At 43.1% G+C, this 21,033-nt stretch overlaps 1 protein-coding gene across 7 annotated transcripts in view; it reads left to right on the top strand.

The window, feature by feature from the left end:
- DCC (DCC netrin 1 receptor) overlaps positions 1-21,033 on the top strand; it is a 1,000,213-nt gene that overhangs the window by 703,815 nt on the left and 275,365 nt on the right. For all 7 annotated transcript variants that reach the window (XM_068251343.1, XM_068251342.1, XM_068251341.1 and 4 more), the window contains one exon: positions 5,839-5,993. In XM_068251343.1, the coding sequence (XP_068107444.1) occupies positions 5,839-5,993 (155 nt within the window). The remainder of the gene's footprint in view (positions 1-5,838; positions 5,994-21,033) is intronic.

Raw genomic sequence — 21,033 nt, 5'->3', positions numbered from 1 at the left:
GCAGAGCCTTAACCAGTACACTTTCTAGCCACAATTAGCACATGAAATAAGCTTCCTGTCTGCCCAATAACTTTTAAACACTGCTTACATTATGAACGCAAATGGTTTTAGGAGATTTGGCTTGCTCAAACTTGGGTTCGGTTTTAAATAGTTTTCTTTGGGCATCTGGCAGGAGGAGTTCACAAAAAATGACTTTTGAATTAAATTTGGTTAAAGATGAAATTACTTATTCCTTATGTTACACAGGTGGTCTTTTTATCCTGTTGTAATTTATGTTGTGTCAAATGCAAGTATCCCTAAATCGAGTGCCAGAATTCGCTCTTCTCATGTGCTGTTTTCTTATGTTACTGTTACTGGCTTTGGACTAGTCCAGTGGCCCTCGAACTAATGCGGCTCCCCAAGACTTTTTCACTGGCCCCCAAACACAAATTGTATAACTTATGGATGCGGCCCACTACACCTTTAAAGAGACACTGAAGCGAAAAAAAAAAATATATGATATAATGAATTGGTTGTGTACTATGAATAATTACTAGAAGTTTAGCAGCAAAGAAAATATTCTCATATTTTTATTTTCAGGTATATAGTGTTTTTTCTAACATTGCATCATTCTATAATATGTGCAGATTACACAACACTCAGCATTCAAAATGATTCTTTCAGAGCAGTCTGTGAACTAATGACCTCTCCTCTGCCAGAGGAAAAGTAAATAGTCCAATAACACTTGAGATAATAAAAGTCAGATAACAGCCCTCTCCATGACTTTGAAAGTCGCATAGCTTAATTGCTTTTTTGCATAGAGATAACAACTAGAGTTTCTTAACTCTTCCTGTACTGGAAACAATTAGACTGATGTATCTGATCTTAATGTTTTATTTCTTAGCTGTACTACACATACCAATCATAATATCATATTTTTTTTTTCGCTTCAGTGTCTCTTTAAATATCCTCAGCCCGCATATAGAATAGCAGTGCTGGCATCACCCATCCACATACTGTAGAAGCCAGTGAGCAGTCATTTGCTGGCTTCCAATTCTGCATCAGGTGACACTGCTGTCCAACTGGATGTCAGGTTGTCACCTGGGTATGTTTTACTCTGGTGCACAAAGCTGTTCTTCGGGCACCGCATGACTGAATGGCTGCTGCTGGGAGTTCTCCTCCTACGATGATTGGGGGGAATCAATATCTAGATTCAACGTAATGTTTTTTCAACATCATTTTATGTATGTTCCACAACCCCCCCCCCCCCCCCCGGCAGTCTAAAGTATGTTGACCCGGCCCTTGACTGACAAAGTTTGGGGACCCCTGGACTAGTCCATCTCCTTTATTCTAATCTTTACAAAATACCTTTCTGTAAAAGGAGCTATACAAAGATTTTTGCCATCTACCCACTCATTTACACACTATTTTGACAGTTGGACTAAGCAATTATTTTACAATTCTTCACAATGGAGGTTCTTTAAAGAGGAACTCCAGTGAAAATAATGTAATAAAAAAAGTGCTTCATTTTTACAATAATTATGTATAAATGATTTAGTCAGTGTCTCATTGTAAAATCTTTCCTCTCCCAGATTCACATTCTGACATTTATTACAGGGTGACATTGTTACTGTGGGCAGGTTATTTAGCTGTTTCTAGCTGTTAGACAGCTGTAAACAGCCATTTCCTGTCTGTGAACATTGTTACATTGTGGCAGTTTGCCAGGAGTACCGCGGTATTCAGAGCCTCTTGTAGGAGGGGTTTCAGCACAAAATTAGTCACACAGCGCCCCCTGATGGCCTGTTTGTGAAAATCATTCTATTTCTTATGTAAAAGGGGGTATCAGCTACTGATTGGGATAAAGTTCAATTCTTGGTTGGAGTTTCTCTTTAAAGAGACACTGAAGCGAAAAAAAATATGATATAATGATTTGTATGTGTAGTACAGCTAAGAAATAAAACATTAGAAGCAGATACATAAGTCTAATATTGTTTCCAGTACAGGAAGAGTTAAGAAACTCCAGTTGTTATCTATGCAAAAGAGCCATTGAGCTCCGCACTTTCAAAGTCGCAGAGAGGTCTGTCTTCTGAAGCTTGTTATCTCAACTCAGGGGCTTTCTGCTGTACCTGTTCTATGTGGCTTAAAATAAAAGAAGACTTTCTTGGAGAGTGCCGGAGTCCGTGCTTTTTCTTCTGGTATAAGTACTTGTTATCTCAACTGTTAGTTATTGTATTTTCTTTTTCTCTGCAGAGAAGGGGTTCAAAAGTTCACTAGCCTGCTTTGTAAAATCATTTAAGAATGCTGAGTAGTGTGTATACTGCAAATATTAGAGAATGATGCAATGTTATAAAAAACACTATATAACTTAAAATAAAAATATGAGAATATTTTCTTTGCTACTAATGTTTTCGTAATTATCTGTACTACACAACCAATTTATTATATAATAATTTTTTTTTCGCTTCAGTGTCTCTTGAAACAAGTTAAAAGCCTCCATTATATGGCCATTGGCTGGATGAAGCCAAATACAAGTGTTTTTATTGGAGTATTAAAGAAAAATTAGTGTTTTTGTGATGTCTTTGACTTGGACCTCCCCCCCCCCCCCCCCCCACACACACACACACACACACACACACCTCCCCATGCAACAGAAGAAGTCGAGGCTAGGATTGGAGGTTTGGATAAACTCAACAGAAGCCAGATGCCATGCTAACCCTATTTTATTTGCAAATTAACGCTGCATCATATAAGATCTGATTCAAAACTCAAGCCCTGCCTTAAAGAAGCATGCAGGTTTGTCTCAAAAACACAGCTAAAATGCAAATATAAATGTCTGTGTACGAAAGTCCTAAAAGTGATATACAGTATATCTGACATCAGTTTATACACAGATATAAAAACAAACTCCAAGTCTCCAGACAGGGCTAAGAAAAGCATGTGTTTTTTTAAGTTAGGCTTTGACAAGAAAAACTGGGATACCGAAAAATAATAATTGTACTAGGCAGAAATAAAAATATGAAAAAATGATGACTCCAGGATTTTTCCTGAAGTGAAATCACTTCACACTTCAAATATTTAGGCCCTGTGAGTAAATCACAGGGCCACGTCGGCAGCGATCAAAGCGTGGCAGCGTTCTGTAGACCCTGTGAAGATCCCGTCTTTGCCGTTTGCGTCGGTGTGATCATGTCATGTCAGGTTTTCTGGAGAAGATCAAAACCGACTAATGGAACAGCGAAGACTTGTGCCTGTCGTCAAAAGCAGAATCGTTTTCAAAAGCCAGGTGACAAAATGGCTGACGTTATTCAGACTTGCCTGCTGAAGTGTGAGTTGTGTGTTAGCGACATCGTGTTCTCTTAGATAGAAGATATTTCTTTGCATCACGCAGCAGCTGCTCAAGCCCTTCTCATTATTCCTTCCTATTGTTTTGTATTTCTTTCCTTCTCCCTCAAACACCTGAATGCTCTAAAAATACTAAAAGGATCTCTTGAGCAGCATCATTGTCCACAGGTCACGATACGAGATTTGAGTAATTTTTTTTAGTGTCTGTTTTCTGCAAGAGCTTTTAAAGCACCCATGAATCTTGGAAAAATGACTATTGAATTCAGCCCATGGAGGGCTAGATTACATCCTGAGAAGCCTGGTGCTACTTTTTGTCTTTGGAGTCCCTCCTGCTCTCTGTCCCCAGTCCTCTTCTGTCCCCAGCCTCCTGGAAGTACCCTGAATGATTCTGAACTGCACACGTGCAAGAAGCACAAGAGCAGTGAAAGCATTTTTGGACTGGCACTTCCTTTTGCTGTGCACTCATGGTTCAGAACTCTTGCATGCACTGTTGTGAACTGCTTGTCACCGCTGGGGTAGACCTCCAAGAAGCCTGTCAAATGAGGGAGACAGTCAAAGAAGAGGATTGGGTTAGGGAACAGGAGGGGCTGCAAACACGAGTGGCATCAGGATTCTATGAAGAACAAGACAAGACTCGGAAGAGTTATGTTGCGCTTTTCTCCTGGCGGACTCGAAGTGCAAGAGCTGCAGCCACTAGAGACGCGCTCAGTAGGCAGTAGCAGTGTTAGGGAGTCTCTTGCCTAGGGTCTCCTCACGGAATAGGTGCTGTCTTACAGGAGAAGCCCTTAACCAGTGCACTATCCAGGCCTCTATAGGCTTTATTCAATTTTTCTCCATGATTCAGGGGTTCTTTAAGTGACAGCACATATTTTTTGGAGGGTTCAGCATGAATCTACCACAGGATTTAGTTTTGGTGCAAACTGTAGTGGAACTTCTGGTTTTGTATACATTTTCATTGTACAGAAGGTTAGAGGACATCCCAGGACATCATTTTTCATCTAATCTAAAAAGCAAAAAAACTTCTCAGCACATAGCAAGGGAAAAAGTACAAAAAAAATGGTAAAAAATGTATTGTCAAACTTATTTTGAACATTTTCTTGCTTGGTGGGAGCTTAAAGTGGATTCGAGGTGAACTTTTACTCATTGATTGCATAATATTGTTCCTTTCCTATTGTTTATAGGACATTCCTCAAGCCAAATGCTTTTTTTGTTTTTGTTTTAATTCTCTAGTTCCCTATAAACTAAATAAACCACGCCCACAGGTTTTCAGAGAGCCTTGGCAGTAGCAAGGGCTCATGGGAGCTCAGTCTGGGCAGGAGGAGGAGGAGGTGTTACTAGCCATTGATTTCAGAGGCAGAGGGGAGGAGGGAAGAGGGGGGATTAGGTTTTTTTCACAGGCTGAGATACAGATAAGCCTGCCTCTGTGTAATGTTTACAAACAACATGGCTGCTGTCATTGTACCACAGGAAGACATAATCATTTTCTATTAAAGCTGTTTGCAGCTAGATTTGTTGTGTGAACTATCTAAACTTTAGATAAGATATATAGACAAGTTACTTGTTATAGTTTTCATCTCGGATCCGCTTTAAACGTGTTTTATTGAAAAGATTTGGCAATATCTCCTGGGAGAAAAAGGGGGAAAGTTAATAGGATTTGGCCCTGTTAGCCTTATCAATAACTTTTAAAATTCTTAGGATTAGGTATGTATGTGACAAGTTAAAGTTAGGAGGTGGGTTACGATACAGTAAATGTGGCCACTAACAATACAATTTGAGAAACAATTGTTTATGAACAATTCTTCGTATAAGCGATCGAGTAACGATCGTTTGGGACCACTAAAAACAAAAAGAAGGATTAAGATTATATATCAATAAGGAGGGTCAGGCACAGATAATATCAGATAGGAAAAGTTCCAAACACGAAGTCAAAGCCTGTACCAAAAATACCCTGCAACAAAAATCTGCTCACCCCTCTCATGTAGTTGGAAGCAAGTGCTTACCTGTAATGAATGGCACAAAGTTCCAAAGTGCTGCAGAAGATAAATATGTAAGTGTAGTAGTCATTTGGGCCGTGATCATTTCTTGTTATGTTGCCTTTTTACACCAGATCTCGATTTCCTTACCTGGTACTGAAACGATATAGAGAAGGTGATAAGAAGACAGCAATGATGACATAATTCATAAGAAACATTTTGTGCATGAAATCAGAGTATAGTATTAAAGGCACTCACACTTATGGCTGAAAGCTTTCCAGGCATTGTTATTGACCTGAGGAAGCGGGCTAAGACCCCTGATACATGTTGTCTATTGTGCATGAATAAACATACCTTTTTCATAAATTTTGTTTTGTCCTTCTGATAAGGGAAGACGTTACACTTCTCATCCGTGTCATAGTACATAGTATTAGTAATATATCAAGGGCGGCTCTACCAGTATTTTTAGTATACACATAAGTAACACTTGGTCAGGGGTTCTGATATATGATTCTCATGTACTGTTTTTTTCCTCCGCTTTCTATAGAGAGAGGGCCTTGAACACCTCCCAGCCGGTGGCCTTACAGCTAACAGTCGGAAACCTGAAGCCTGAGGAGACGTATTCATTCCGTGTGCTGGCGTACAACGAATGGGGCCCCGGAGAGAGCTCTCAGCCCATTAAAGTCGCTACACAACCGGAACGTAAGTGTAAAATGATCACTCTCTTTATATGTTACATGTTCACATGAATTTGGAACTAATTATCTGAATCTCTGCTATGAAAACGGCCGCCCTTACAGAAAACTCACATGCCTTGGTCCATTTCAATCAGTAGAAAAAGGCACTCTACTGGCATCAAACTTGTGTTTGTGATTTATTGAGCAAACAATACACACATGTTACGGGTACAATGACCCTTCCTCAGGTCTACCTACTGTAAGTCAGGTATCGTTTAAGATGGCTTTTGAGTTGAGTCACATGCCTTGGACAACTGTTTCTCCTTTAACTGGTTCCGGACTTACGCAGTTGAAATCTGCATCCTGCATGTGGCTGTGCAGATCTGACAGGACGTAGATTTCAACACTCGTCGCCACGCGGTTCCACCGATCCCGCCGATTGCGCCCCTCTCTCCCCGCCCCAGATCACTCGCACTCTAAATGACGGCAGAGCTGTGTGAGACGGTCAGGAGAAAATGTCATTGGCTTAGATTGATTGACAGCGTCAGGAGCCACTGTCATAGGGCCAGCAGAGAGAGCGACCTGCAGTGGGGTTAGAACGGCATGAGCGGAGGGGGCTACGGATGATTGCGGTGATTTGTCGGTAAGCGCCGTTTTATCATGCCAGCAGTCTCTGGTCCTTAAGGGGGCAGAAACTGCTGGTACGAAAGTAGTTAATTTGATTGTATCTCAACTCTGTGTCAAGCTGAAAGCCTCTAAGGAGACTGTGTTACGTGTTTCTTGCCCTTGATGTTGCTAACAGATACTCACCTGTGTTGCCCTTTCGGCTTATATTTTCAGAAGAATTTAGCTTTGTCTCCCATATTCCTAACTTCTACTGGACCCATGATGTTTGACATTACTACTGGCTACATCTTGTACAATACTGATTGGTCCAATACTTCTGAGTCTTGTGAGTGATGTAAAATGTCTGAGTCTCAGTAATGTGGTATTCCCACAAAACTCCGATTTTTGCAGTGGAAAGCCAATTTCCGACTGGAAACTCAGAAATCAGAATTCCTCGTAATTCGGAAACTCTTTACTACAGCTGACAACTGCTTGGGAACTGCACCATAAAACCACCTCCAAACCACCTGTGATCCAGGCGTATCTCAGCCAGAAAGCATTGGCTGTGTCACATTGGCTATGCTGCATTGGCCTCAATAGACTAAGCAGTTTAGACTAGTCTACTACAGATGGTTTTTAGTCTACTGATGGTTTGGTCAGTTGCATCAAAGGGGAATTCACTATTACCAAATGTTTAAGACCTGTTTTTAGACCTGGTCTAAACCATTCGGTAATTAGGTGGTTAAAGCAGGGGAAATGATCAAAAGATGCAATTCACAAACGAGTAGCTATGACTGACATCCTTCTCCTCTGACGAGCTCTCCTCTGCATACAAAACTCCTGCATAATTCATTCAAAAGGTTCCATCCTCACGTCTAAAACACCTCACAGAATTACTTTAACCACAGAAATCAGACGGTCTAATCTCTGTCAAAGTGGGCGTGGTTACTCCTTGTTTGCCTTTGTGAATTGTGTAATTACTGAATGTTAGACTAGGTCTAAAAACAGGTCCAAACCATCAGTAAACTAAAAACCATCTGTAGACTAGTCTAAACTGCTTAGTGAATTGAGGCCTGTCTGTCTTGTATTTGCCTTGATTCAGGATATTTCTTTGGTACGGCTGTGACAAATCTCTGTGTAGACCAAGCACAGAAGAGACTCACAACCAGGAACAGCTTGCTTTAATAACTAGCAGAGCCCAGCAGCTGAGCATCCATGCCCTTTACTTCTATTCATTCCGCCAAGATAAATTATAATTAAAATAATCCCTTTGTAATTTTCTTTCTTTCACATTAGTGTTTGCGTTGGCACTTTCTGTACTGTTCACGCAGTTTGCAAATGTAAGCATTAGCCTACGCTGAAGACACAAGTACAGTAACAGATTAATAGTTTCCACTCTCAATGCAGACTATTAAAATGAGCAAAAATAAAGCTGTACGTAACTGAAATGTATAAAATAATTCAATAATTGTTTGTCTTTTTTTTTTTTTAAATACATGGATGTAAAAGTGCAGTTTTTGCAATATAAAAAGAGAGAAGTTCCCACTGCAGTAACGTATCTTCTCCTCACAGACCAGCAGTGGCCTTACCACTCCCAGTCAGTCCAAGCCACTCCCAGGTCAGTCTTATGAGCATGCAGAGGAGGAGAGGGATTGCTCTGCCAGCTGAAGCCACACCTCCCTGCTGACTCTTAGCCTATCAAGAAGCATGGCTTTAGACTGATTGGGAAAGGGAAGTGATACACTTGATGAAGGACTGCAATAGTTCAAAACATGAAGTGTATGTGCTTTAACTAGCAAATCCAGTGGTGTGCAGCCTCTTCACTTATTCTGAATCTTTGAACACTCGGGGGGCGACCTGAGCGAAACTTGGCACCGGCAAGCCCGTGATAGTCATTCCTGTGAATGTTCCAGCACTGTGGTTTCTTCACTAGTGGACTGTTCTAATTGGGAAAGGGGAGTGAGTAGGCAGTGGCAAGGCCGGGCCGAGGCATAGGCTCGAGAGGCTCCAGCCTCAGGGCGCAGTGTAGGAGGGGGCGCATTATTCATTCAGCTGTCATTCCTAATTGTGTTTGAAGCAGAAAGAAATAAGAAAAGGGGATACATGGTAGTGACTGCAAGCCAGATAACTAGATATTAAGGTGTTGGGGAGGTTGTGGGCCCTGTGGCACCTCTTAGTCTAATAGCAATCAGTGTGTGATGGCTGGGGTGGCAGGGATGGAGGGGCGCACTTTGGTGTCTCAGCCTTGGGTGCTGGAGGACCTTGTCCCGCCTCTGGGCAGTGGGGCTTTTTTTGTGAGGATGATTGAATCAGTACGGTTAGAATTTTCTTCTTTTACTTTGCAAAAGCTGATTTTTGTTTTTACTCAACAATTTTTCCATGTCTCAACTTGGGCTTTAAGTTACAAAAGTCCATCAGCACACCAAATTAGAGGTAATTGCACATTCATTATTGTACTTTGAAAACACAAGAGATCCGACCATTGTTTCGGGAGCCTTGCAGGGTCTACCTTTTTTAAGGCATGCCACATGAAAATAATGAATGTGCAATTACCTCTAATTTGGTGTGCTGAATGGACTTTTGTAACGTATGATTCTATGGGATATTGTAAGGCTGGTATAAGTGTACACAAAGTATACGATAAACTGAAGTCAGATCGTTACCTGGGGTCATACACGTGAGGTCAGAAATATGCGGTTCAAAAGGCAGAGCTAGGTCAGTTAACAAGCTAAGTTCATACACTGGTAATCAGATGGCTAAAGTACAAAGGGCTGAGACAGGTGCTAAAACGTTAAACAGGCTGAAGTCATACACATAAGATCCAGATAGTTGAGGTACAAACAGGGATGAGACAGAGACCTGGTCGTTAGGCTTGCCGAGGTCAATATCGAATATCAGATGACTATAGTACAGAGGGATGAGACTTTAATCGAAGTGGAGGGCACGCCGGGTCATACACAAAATCACAATCAGGATAATTACAATATACAATACTGAACTAACTAGAGTACATATATATTGGCAGTGTCTGCATATATATATATATATATAGCTCTGCGGAACTAACTAGACTCAGTAGTATGTCAAGGTCCAGCGCTCAGAGAACTGAAAGCTATAACGGACGTTGGGGAACTGACAAGACAGGTCTTATATACAAAAATAAATTGCCCGCACGCCCCCGAACCCCCAGCCAATCGGAAGCTTCCAAAGTGTCAACTGACCGCTGTCAGCTGACCTTCCTCACACCTGCCTCCTCAGCCTATAAAGGCTATTGTGGATCCTGCATGCCCGTCTATAGACACGGCTGGGCTTGCCGCGCTGTTCCACCTCCAGAGGTGAGCTGGGGATGCAGCCAGAAGATGCGGAAGTAAGCAGCTGCCCGGAGCTGCTGGCAGCCGCTTCCGCAACATTTGTTACAGATATTGCCTTTATCACACCACCAAGCACCCAACAACCAGATGGTGTGCCAACACCGAACCCCAACAACACAACTTGGGCTTTAAATCAAAACTGTGAAAACTTCCCCACTCTCTTTCCACCTTGCCGCTACAGTGCTGTGTTCTCCTGAAGCTCGCGGCTGCACTCCCGTACGAGAACGAGCATAGCCACACCGAGCTGCAGGTGCATAATGGCTCACACAAGCGCAATAGCACAGACACACTCAGGCTCCAGTGGAAAAATCCAAGCCCGATTAGATCCATGCAAGGGCTTGTCCCTCCAAATTGCAAAGGACACGTACTGGAACGAGCAGATGGAGGGGGACGGCGGAAGCCTCTTGCATATCCAGAGGCTTCCATCTATTGAGTTGAGTACATATTTGGGGCACTTTTTTTCCCTCCGGGTACACTTTAAAGTTACCCCATTTCTATGCCATACATAATACAGTTTAGAGATCAGTTTAGTGTAATAAAACACATGTGCCTGCTCTTTTCATGTCCTGTCATATTGCCATTTACAAGATACATTTTAAGCAGAGCTGCTTCTGCACAAAACTGTTAATTTTCATCTGATAGAAGAGTTTTGGCCTCATATAACTATTTGTCTGTAAGAAGAAAACCTTATATTCACCTCTACAGTTAAGCGTTTAATGATCCAGGGTCCTTTTTTTTTAAAATGACACCTTTCCTCAGGTGTCTTCTTCCTCCATGCCATCCTCAGGTGTCTTCTTCCTTCACACCATCCTTGGGTGTTGTCTTCCTCAACACCATCCTCAGGTGTCTTCTTCTTCAACACCATCCTCAGGTGTCTTCTGTCTCAACGCCATCTTCAGGTGTCTTCTTCCTCCATGCCATCCTCAGGTGTCTTGTTCCTCAACACCATCCTCAGGTGTCTTCTTCCACTACACCATCCTTTGTTGTTGTCTTTCTCAACACCATCTTCAGGTGTCTTCTTCCTCAACACCATCTTCAGGTGTCTTCTTCCTCAACTCCATCCTCGGGTGTCTTCGGCCTCAACACCATCTTCAGGTGTCTTCTTCCTCAACACCATCCTCAGGTGTCTTCTGCCTCAACACCATCCTCAGGTGTCTTCTTCCTCAACATCATCCTCAGGTGTCTTCTTCCACTACACCATATTTGGGTGGTGTCTTTCTCAACACCATCTTCAGGTGTCTTCTTCCTCAACACCATCTTCAGGTGTCTTCTGCCTCAACACCATCTTCAGGTGTCTTCTTCCTCAACACCATCCTCAGGTGTCTTCTGTCTCAACACCATCTTCAGGTGTCTTCTTCCTCAACACCATCCTCAGGTGTCTTCTGCCTCAACACCATCCTCAGGTGTCTTCTTCCTCAACATCATCCTCAGGTGTCTTCTTCCACTACACCATCCTTGGGTGTTGTCTTTCTCAACAACATCTTCAGTTGTCTTCTTCCTCAACACCATCCTCAGGTGTCTTCTTCCTCAACACCATCCTCAGGTGTCTTCTTCCTCAACATCATCCTTAGGTGTTTTCTTCCTCAACACCATCCTCAGGTGTTATTTTCCTTTACACCATCTGGGTGTCTTCTTCCTCAACACCATCCTTAGGTGTCTTCTCCCTCAATGCCATCCTCAGGTGTCTTTTTCCTTTACACCATCCTCAGGTGTCTTCTTCCTTTACACTATCCTTGGGTTATTTTTCCTTTACACCATCTTCAGGTGTATTCTTCCTTTACACCATCCTCAGGTGTCTTTTTCCTCAACACCATCCTTAGATGTCTTCTGTCTCAACACCATTTTCAGGTGTCTTCTTCCTCAACATCATGGTGACAGCAGTGAAGATTCTCTCATGACTCTTCCAAGATGGCTGCCCCAACCTCCTTTCTTTCCCCAGTAATAGGAAGTATATGTAATGGATTGCGGAGATGCCGACGCACGGTCTAGCAGCGGGGCGGCTGTCTTTGCGTTCAGACCGGCGGTTTCCGCACAGCAGCATGCGTCTGGTTTGCCTGGGCCTTCTGTTGCACACAGATGGAGAACTGTGCGCGCGCTAGAAGGCAAGCCCTTTATGCCAGTAGGAGAGTGATCAGCTGATCAGGTTACTGATTGGCTGAGTGGCGCAGGGCGGTGCGGAGGAGCGCTGCAGTATATATAGATCTTGCTGGTCAGTCTCTGGTTGTCTGCCGTTGCACATACTTACGTGTGAGCACTCAGACCTCAGTCAGATCCCACAGTGTGTTCGAAACAGGTGGACCTGGGAATTCACACTTAGCCAGATTACTGCTGTGTTATACTTTAGACCAGTTCCGGGGTGTTGAGACCAAGGACCTCACACCCAATCTTAGGATCACTGTGTCATTTCTGTGTTATACTTTAGACCAGTTCCGGGGTGTTGAGACCAAGGACCTCACACCCAAGCTTAGGATCACTGTGTCATTGCTGTGTTATACTTTAGACCAGTTCCGGGGTGTTGAGACCAAGAACCTCACACCCAAGCTTAGGATCACTGTGTCATTACTGTGTTATACTTTAGACCAGTTCCGGGGTGTTGAGACCAAGGACCTCACACCCAAGCTTAGGATTACTGTGTCATTGCTGAGTTATTCTCTAGACTAGTTCCTGGGTGTCGAGACCAAGGACCTCACACCTCAGACTAGGACTGTGCTTTATATCTGTTATGACTATCTGCTCTGTCGACCTCTCTCTCTTGCTTTCTGATTCGGTACCTCTGCATATCTGCCTACCTGTTGCCAAACCCTGCCTGTACCCGGTTACCGAATCAGCCTTCTGTCTCTGTACCTTATCTGCTCGTGTGTTGCCGACCTGGCCTGCCCGACCCTCCCGGCTTTCACTCATGCCTTGAGTGCTCAGTCTATCTGTACTAGCTGTGACACTATTCCACCAAGTGTCAGATAGCTGTTAGGACTCCTCAGAGAGTCCGACCTGCTAGCAGCCAGTGGCCTCTACTCCTCTGGAGTCCCCTGGCTGCAGTACAGTCTATTATGTGATCACCAAGTATCACTGGTTGCCAGGTTCTCTCTATTCCCTCTCTCACGGAGATAGTCCCTGCACAGCCGAGGGCCACCTGCCCCTCAGGTGGTACCTGGCCGAGCTGCCTGTGTCTCCCGCCTCACGGGAGATAGCCTACAGTTACACCAAACACTTACACTTCATTAGGTGTCCAGAGGTTAGTCATACTTGTATTATTGGTGATTCTGCAGATCATCCATAATCAAGTATACATCTGTATTATTGATGATTCTGCAGATCATCAATAATCAGATTCTCTCTGTGTGCTGACACCGATCGTTACAATATGGAAAGGAGAAGGACTTTAATTGACAAGTCCATTACCTTCTTGCCTTTACCATAGTTTTAGTGAACAAAAGTAGTGAAGTGGACTGTCACTGAAGAGGCCTTGAGCAGCTAAATCCTACATGCTACCATGATACCGTTGCTTCAACACTGGGGGAGAAGAGAGGCTGGGATAAAAGAAATATAGGATGGAGGATCACCAGGAACTTTACTGGAGAGGAGAAAATAATGTTTTATCCTTGCGTGCTTTTAGTGTATGCCAGGAAATTCTCTCTCCGTGAGTGAATGTTTCCAATGTTTCATCTTAGTTGATGCAAAGTTTGGGCTGTTCCAAATCGGCAGCTACTACATTGATTTGCCCGAACACCGAGCTGCCTACAAAACTGCATCGTGTTATTGATTATTTTCTCTATTGCCCAACAAAAAATAATAATTGGAGAGCTGATTTTGAAAAGTGGAGAAATCAAGAGAATTTAATTTGAACAAAAACATACATTTTAAGTTTTTTTAGTTTTTTTTTTAAACATTGATGACACAAACCATTCTTTTTTCCTTTTACATAATAGAATGTCGTCTTCAATTTTCTCCACAATTTTTTTTCCCAGAGATGAGTGATTTCTAAACATGTCTTCTTTTAGTTGTACATAATCGGCACCATTTTCGAGAGTTGAACAGAAGCCTCTTTTTTTATTTCTTTCAAAGCAAGAGACTTAATCCTTATAAGCTCGCCCTTCCGTCTTTGCCTCTTATAATGTATAATTTCAGCGGAGTCCAATAAGTCGTGATTTTTCAGCTCCTGCAGACAGAGAAGACGTGCATAATCTTTTTATACCACCTACCACGAGCGGAAGATTCATTATTTATTACCAGTTCTCCAGTTCTTCAAAATGTCAAAAGAGGAACATAATTAAAAAGTAAATCGCTTTTTTTTATTATTATTTGCTGAGTTAACTCTGGCGAGTTTATTCTTTGGATAAAAGCATTAGCGAAAATTACAATAATCTACATTTTATGCTCTTATCTTTACACATCCAAGGGATTAATTGTGCGGTGTCGTTGTGTATATTGTCACTTTTTTTTAACGTTTAATAGTAATAATTAATAGCTGGTAAAAGCCGCTAGCATGTATTCAATGGTTACCTAAGCAGGTGGTGATGAATAAAAATATACGTCTGCGCCGTTGCATAAGTGTAATCCTTTTGGTGAAAAGAAAAAAAGCAGTGCGGTTGTTTGTCTTTACATGATAGTTTTGTTTTTTGTCTTTGCAAAAATGGTCAGGAATGTCAATTTTTTAAAGTCTCGTCTTTGAGGGTAACAAAGTCATAAGGTTTGTGTTCTGATTGAGGACCAAAAGTCTGAAACAGGCTGTCACATGTGGGTTTGATATGGCTGTGTAAAATTAAAAGCTATAGGCTTGCTATACACCAGTGGTTCTGGATGCTTGCTTGGCATACTAAGGGTGAAAAGGGATAATTTGCATATTCAGTAGCAGTGCATTGTGGATAACCACAAATGTTCACTTATAGCTGAATTATTGCAGATTTCCTTCTGTTTTAGGAATGCAATTACACCAAACTTTGCTTTTTTTTAGTAGGAGGGCTTTTCCATCCCTTTTCTCCCCCTATACATTCCGAGTGGTTTGGGTCACCCTGAGCTGCTTGGTTACTCTGTGGTTCAGATTTTAAAGAGGAACTTCAACCAATGATTAAACTTCATTCCAATTAGTAGCCCCTTTCCCATGAGAAATATTTACCTTTTCTTGAAAAGGCCATCAGGGGCGTCTGTATGGCTTATATTGTGGTGGAACTCCTCCCACAGTATGATGTCAAGACCATGGTCCGGACTGTTTGCTTACTGTGAACCTCATTGCATTGTGGGAAATAACAGCTTTTTTCAACTACCAAGCAAGCAGTATCACCTCTGTGCATAGAACTCTCAGTAATGAACATTCCATACAGATCACCTGGCAGAACTAAAGATGTCACCACCAATGTTACATTTCAGAATGTAAATCAGGGAGAGGAAAGATTTTACAATGGGCAAACACTGACTAGTTTTTTACATATAAGCCTTCACCTTAGTCTTACCCTCTGCTCTGAGAGCTGGTCTCAAAAGCAGTGGCCTGCATAAACCTTTATTTGTTTACAGGCAGCCCTTAAGCTCAACACACACCATACAATCTTGGTTGTTCAATCTTACCACTTTCATGTAGTAGAAGAGCTTATCCAATCAATCATTCAAGGTATTTTGAATCTGTTGGCCCTTATACTACATAGATTTGGTAAATCTGTACAACCAAGATTGTATGGTGTGTAATGATGGGCACAGTGGTATATGCGCTCCTTATCGGGCAAAATGCTAAAATATTAAAATATCAAATGTACATAAATTTCCAATGTTCCTGTAAACAATCACAAATACTGGCTGGATGGATCGCTATACAACTGGGTGAGTATTGACACCCTAAATAAATGTAGTTAAAAGGTACAGCGCTCTCACACCAGCCACATATAGTCCAAAATGACCTCCACAGTCCCTTATGATAGTTCTCAATGGTTCACTCAAATGTCCAACAGCTTTAGCGTTCCTTCACAATAGTAAGTATCACGCTCACCAAATTTGATGGCTGACAAGCTACAATCAGCATAACCAGCGTGTGTCAGATGTCAAGCAACGCTTCCCTCTCAGACTTCCTCTTGTATGTACCTCAGAGCAAACAAACACATAGCATAGCGTAATAATGTTAAGATGGTAAGATAGGCACACCTCCACCTGTGACACTGATCACCCGTGTGTTACAGCAAGTCAGCCCCTGATGAGTCATATGACGAAACCGGTAGGGCGTGGCCTCGTGGCGCTGTGTGGAGACGCGAGTTTTGGCATCTAGGAGGACGTCCATAGGAGCTTGTTTTACATGCGCATGATTCGTTTTTAAAATGTGAGTGCACTACTTGTTTCTTAATCTTTTAATAAATGTTATTACACTATGGCGATTCCGCTTTGAGTCCTTTAAGGGAGAAGATTCTGCAGAACTTGGGAGGCTGATTGAGTACTAAAGCGCTGTTAGCTGGTCTTATATATGGTCAGCATCTGAATCTGGTGAGCCCGCAACCATATCAGTCATACACATTGGGTGTATGGTGACTTGCTGTAACACACGGGTGATCAGTGTCACAGGTGGAGGTGTGCCTATCTTACCATCTTAACATTATTACGCTATGCTATGTGTTTGTTTGCTCTGAGGTACATACAAGAGGAAGTCTGAGAGGGAAGCGTTGCTTGACATCTGACACACGCTGGTTATGCTGATTGTAGCTTGTCAGCCATCAAATTTGGTGAGCGTGATACTTACTATTGTGAAGGAACGCTAAAGCTGTTGGACATTTGAGTGAACCATTGAGAACTATCATAAGGGACTGTGGAGGTCATTTTGGACTATATGTGGCTGGTGTGAGAGCGCTGTACCTTTTAACTACATGGTGTGTAATGAGCCTTAGAACTAATGACATGGAAAGTATGGTTACTGTGCACCTAACGCCCGCTGGATCTTCCAGAATGGCATTGAAGGTTTTGTCTAGCAGCTGGCCAGAAACGTGACTTTTAAAGAGAACCTGAACTGAAAATAAAAAGTCAAAATAACCATACACAGGTCATACTTACCTCCTTTGTAGTCTACTCCTCAATCTCTTTCTCCTCTCCTGCATCCCATTTGTCCACTGTGATCAATGGAATTCTCCGTCCTCCATTTTAAAAATGGCCATTACCCCATAACAGCCTCCTGTCAGCACAATGTTAAACTGTAATATCACCCACTTGAGCCATAGGGAAACATGGACATTACCTGGCACATTCAGTTGCAGCTGACAGCTGCTGATATATAACTGACAGTATCTGGTATATTTCAGTTCTGATAAAAAATATTGTCAGAACTGGAAGGGATCACTGTAAGGAGAAAATGGTGAGCTTCTGAGAGGAAATGATGGTGAGGTAAGTATGTAATATTCATTTGCAGCTACATAATGTGTTTATTTTACATAATTTTCCTCGCTTCTGGTTCCCTTTAAAGGAGACCTGAAGTGAGTAAAAGAAGAACACCGTCAGAAGATTACCGTAATTCCGCCTCCAGCAATAGCTGGAAGCCGAATTCCATCATTCCCCACCATCCACGTGGACCTGGAGGGGGAATAGTAATTAACGCCGCCGGGACTTGTGCAGCAACAGGATAAGCCGTATAGCGGCTGTATCCTGCGCCCAAGTCTCCCGGCTGCCATTTCATAGGTACGCTCCCTGGATACTGTACTAGTGATTTGTCCAGCCTGGCTATGCAGTCCCAAGGTAAACTTAACTAGAGTGACCATACGTCCCGGATCGCCCGGGACGCGTCCCGGATTCGGGGTCCGCAGTCCCAGGCAGCATGAGGTCCCGGGAAATGTCCCGCTTTCAGCAGCGGGACGTCCTGGCCTCGGGGCTCTGGCCACTCTCTCCTCATGAACTGGCAGCGGCGTCTATAGACGCCGTGCCAGTTGATTGCCTGCAGCCCCACTCCAGCCTCCTCTTCTGGTGTCTGTTCCGACACCGGCAGGCGAGCAGGGCTACGGCAAGATGGCTGCTGAAGCCCTGTACTGGAGACTATTTGTGTCTCCAGTACAGGGCTTCGGGCGCCATCTTGCCGTAGCCCTGCTATTCAACTCAGCGAGGGAGAGAAGATCAAGAGCAAGATGGTCCTGGGAGCAGCGCGCCAGAGGCCGGAGACTTCTGCCAGGTGAGTAAATGCTTTCTTTTCCAGGTGAAATGTTTGCCCGCATTGCATTTCTTTTCTGGGAAAATGTTTGCCCGCATTGCGTTTTTTTTTACTAGGTGAAATGTTTGCCCGCATTGCGTTTCTTTTCTGGTGAAATGTTTGCCCGCATTGCGGTTTTTTTTTCTAGGTGAAATGTTTGCCCGCATTGCGTTTCTTTTCTGGTGAAATGTTTGCCCGCATTGCGTTTTTTTTCCAGGTGAGATGTTTGCCCGCATTGCGTTTCTTTTCTGGTGAAATGTTTGCCCGCATTGCGTTTTTTTTTCCAGGTGAAATGTTTGCCCGCATTGCGTTTCTTTTCTGGTGAAATGTTTGCCTGCATTGCGTTTTTTTTCCAGGTGAAATGTTTGCCCGCATTGCGTTTCTTTTCTGGTGAAATGTTTGCCCGCATTGCGTTTTTTTTTCCAGGTGAAATGTTTGCCTGCATTGCGTTTCTTTTCTGGTGAAATGTTTGCCCGCATTGCGTTTTTTTTTTCCAGGTGAAATGTTTGCCCGCATTGCGTTTCTTTTCTAGTGAAATGTTTGCCAGCATTGCGTTTCTTTTCTGGTGAAATGTTTGCCAACATTGCGTTTCTTTTCTGGTGAAATGTTTGCCCGCATTGCGTTTCTTTTCTGGTGAAATGTTTGCCCGCATTCCGTTTCTTTTCTGGTGAAATGTTTGCCCGCATTGCGTTTATTTTGTACTGACATGTTTGCCCGCATTGCGTTTATTTTGTACTGACATGTTTGCCCGCATTGCGTTTATTTTCTGGTGAAATGTTTGCCCGCATTGCGTTAATTTTCTGGTGAAATGTTTGCCCGCATTGCGTTAATTTTCTGGTGAAATGTTTGCCCGCATTGCGTTTCTTTTCTGGTGAAATGTTTGCCCGCATTGCGTTTATTTTGTACTGACATGTTTGCCCGCATTGCGTTAATTTTGTACTGACATGTTGCCTGCATTGCGTTTATTTTGTACTGACATGTTGCCTGCATTGCGTTTATTTTGTACTGACATGTTTGCCCGCATTGCGTTTATTTTTTACTGACATGTTTACCTGCATTGCGTTTATTTTCTGGTGAAATGTTTGCCCGCATTGCGTTTATTTTCTGGTGAAATGTTTGCCCGCATTGCGTTAATTTTGTACTGACATGTTGCCTGCATTGCGTTTATTTTGTACTGACATGTTTGCCCGCATTGCGTTTATTTTGTACTGACATGTTTGCCCGCATTGCGTTTATTTTGTACTGACATGTTTGCCCGCATTGCATTTATTTTATACTGACATCTTGCCCGCATTGCGTTTATTTTGTGCTGACATGTTGCCTATTGCGTTTATTTTCTGGTGTCCGGGGTAACTGTTACTGCATTTATTATTTAATGGTCATAGATGGCTATGTTTGCTGCTTTGTGGTTACGGCATACTATTAGCATCACACAGTTTCTGCACACCCATGATGCAAAGTCTCGTTTGGCCACATCATGGCGTAAACACTGCTTTCTTATGCCTCGCTGTTACATTATTACGTTAGCTCCGCCCATACAATGGCAAGGCCATGCCCATTTTTCGCCGCGGCGCAGCCACCCCCCGGTCTTGGTCGCTGCGCGCTCCTCAGTCCTCCCCACTTTTCGCCGTGGCGCGCTGCGCGCGCCGCCCCCTCCCTCTCCCCCCACGCCCCCCATCCCCGTCCCAGGTTGGACCCACAAAAATCTGGTCACTCTAACTTAACCTTGTAGTCCCCCAAATGTGCAAGTGCTTTTACTGTACCTCCAATGGGAGGACAGTGTTGCTCCTGTGCAGCAGAGAATATACCATGGCATGCTGGGACATTTATAGGACAATCTCTGATAAAGTAAACTTCTGACATAGTAAACCTGGTCCCTCGGCGTTTACTATAACAAGATTATACTGTATAACAGGAATCCAATGAAAAAGCAGAAAAAGCGTATTGCATACAGTGCTGTGCAATTTGTTTTGTTGATGCTCCAACCTGGCTGATATCATCTTCCTTATTTCCTCTAGATATGATTTCCACGTTCCGTCGTTGACAGGGATGTTGGGAGGCTTGGTGGGGATTTGCTAACATCAGGAGGGGCAGGCGTTGCTTTCTTTGTAGCTTCTGATCTGTTTTCTCAGTGGATGGAAATGCTGATCTGAGAGTGCGGAGAGAGAGTGTGAGCGCTAGTGAAATCATTATTTATGGTTGCTGGCTGTGTAGATACTGAATAACGTTGGGATGTGAGCAGCATAATATGTAATTTTGGTTTTATCATAAAAATAGTGGAGGTAATCGTAAGTTACTCTAGAGATCATTTTTTGGCTGAGGCTAGATCTAGTTTTGTTTTTTTTTTTGTTTTTTTTAACAAAGACATGCTTATTATTTAATGCAGGGGTGTCCAAACTTTTTAAGCCAAGGGCCATATTTCCTTTCTTGAGCGTGTTTGGGGGCCGAACTAGCGAGATTAAACACAATTTTTGCTGATTGCCAGGGCTGGATTTCTGGAAAGGACACAAAAGCCTGGGCCTTGGGCGACTGCAACCCAAGGGGGCACCTGAGCATAAAGAGGATTTGCTATATAGGAAAACGGAGTCTGAACATAGTGAGCCACACATGGAAAAGGGGGAAAGTAATGCTCAAGAGAGTGGTTCATGGAGAGAAGGGCTACAGTACATGGATGATACACATGGAAGAGGGGGCTGCACATGGAATGGGAGGGGCTGCAGTACATGGATGATACACATGGAAGAGGGGGCTGCACATGGAATGGGAGGGGCTGCAGTACATGGATGCTACACATGGAAGAGGGGCTGCACATGGAAGGGGAGCCACAATATACTGGGCCTAGGGGTACAAAAACGATAAATCCAGCCTTGCTAATTGCCGTTGGGTACACTATGCCTGTGACATTTTGTGAAATTGAACTTTTCCACAGGAAATAACCCGTATACCGT

This window comes from Hyperolius riggenbachi, chromosome 1 (assembly GCF_040937935.1).
Source record: "Hyperolius riggenbachi isolate aHypRig1 chromosome 1, aHypRig1.pri, whole genome shotgun sequence".
Taxonomy (NCBI): domain Eukaryota; kingdom Metazoa; phylum Chordata; class Amphibia; order Anura; family Hyperoliidae; genus Hyperolius; species Hyperolius riggenbachi.
Note: the sequence above shows the minus strand (reverse complement) of the source record. Positions and strands in the feature narration are given on the sequence as shown.